The 938-nt window shown below is 48.3% G+C and overlaps 1 protein-coding gene across 1 annotated transcript; it reads right to left on the bottom strand.

The window, feature by feature from the left end:
- Window positions 1-203: 203 nt before the first annotated feature.
- On the bottom strand, window positions 204-638 carry LOC110901495 (glutamic acid-rich protein-like). The gene has a single exon (XM_022148319.1). It carries the CDS (start codon window positions 636-638, stop codon window positions 204-206), a length of 435 nt encoding a protein of 144 aa, XP_022004011.1.
- Window positions 639-938: the final 300 nt, after the last annotated feature.

Genomic DNA, 938 nt, shown 5'->3' on the forward strand with positions numbered 1-938 from the left:
AGAGTCAAAGATGTGACTCTTGTAGTGCAAGTTGAAAAAGGGGTAAGGTAACAACTCAGCACAAGAAATATCCTTAAAACAATAAAATAAGGAAATCCATTCAAATTAAACCATATAAGTCACTACAACGAATATTCGCAAAAGTTTTAATCACCACGATTGTTTATATGAAAACAACTGAAAAATAACGAGTGGAAGACGAGTCAGTCGTCCACGTCTCCATCCCCGAGGTCACTACCATCATCATCATCTCCGTCATTATCCGGGACCTCCTCCTGCTCTTCCTCCTCTTCTTCCGGCTCTTCCTTCGGAACCTCTTCGGGCTCTTCTTCCTCCTCTTCCGGCTCAGGCTCAGGAGGCGCCGGGACTGGGGCTGGCTCGGGTGCAGGTGCGAAGCGGGCTTCCTCCAATAGATGGACCCTCCAATTCATCATACCAAGCCTTTCAGTATGCGAGTTAAGCCTTTCATGATCCACTCGAGAGTCTCTCATTATCAGACCTTGTACCTCGCGCCCTTTTAGGGCTTCTGCCTTCAAATCAGTAGTTCTCCTATTAAGTTCCTGAATCTGCTTCTCCTGAGCTTCCACTCGCCCTTCTAGGGTAGCAACCTTTTTCAGTAATTTCTGATTTTGCTCCATTAAGACTTGGTTTTATTCAATTAATATCTGGTTATAATCTCGGAGAGCCTTAATCACAGCAGACTCGGCCTAGGCGCTGAGCGAGTTAACTGGCAATGCATGTGTAGGTCGGGAGGATGACTCCCTGCCCTGCGCGAGTCTCTTTCTGTAAGCCGCACGCGTCTCCACCTGACGGCGGGGTTAGTGAGTAGCAGCGGGTGCCTTCCCTGGCGCCCGGGATTGGTCGAAAGATGCGGACGGTGCAGACATGCCTGTCGAGTTAATGACGTAATGCAAGTTAAACGAAAGAATGCACACTCA

Source organism: Helianthus annuus, chromosome 13 (assembly GCF_002127325.2).
Source record: "Helianthus annuus cultivar XRQ/B chromosome 13, HanXRQr2.0-SUNRISE, whole genome shotgun sequence".
Classification (NCBI taxonomy): Eukaryota; Viridiplantae; Streptophyta; class Magnoliopsida; order Asterales; family Asteraceae; genus Helianthus; species Helianthus annuus.

Coding starts and splice junctions, on each gene's coding strand:
- LOC110901495 (XM_022148319.1), bottom strand. CDS start 638: ATGGAGCAAAATCAGAAATTACTGAAAAAGGTTGCTACCCTAGAAGGG.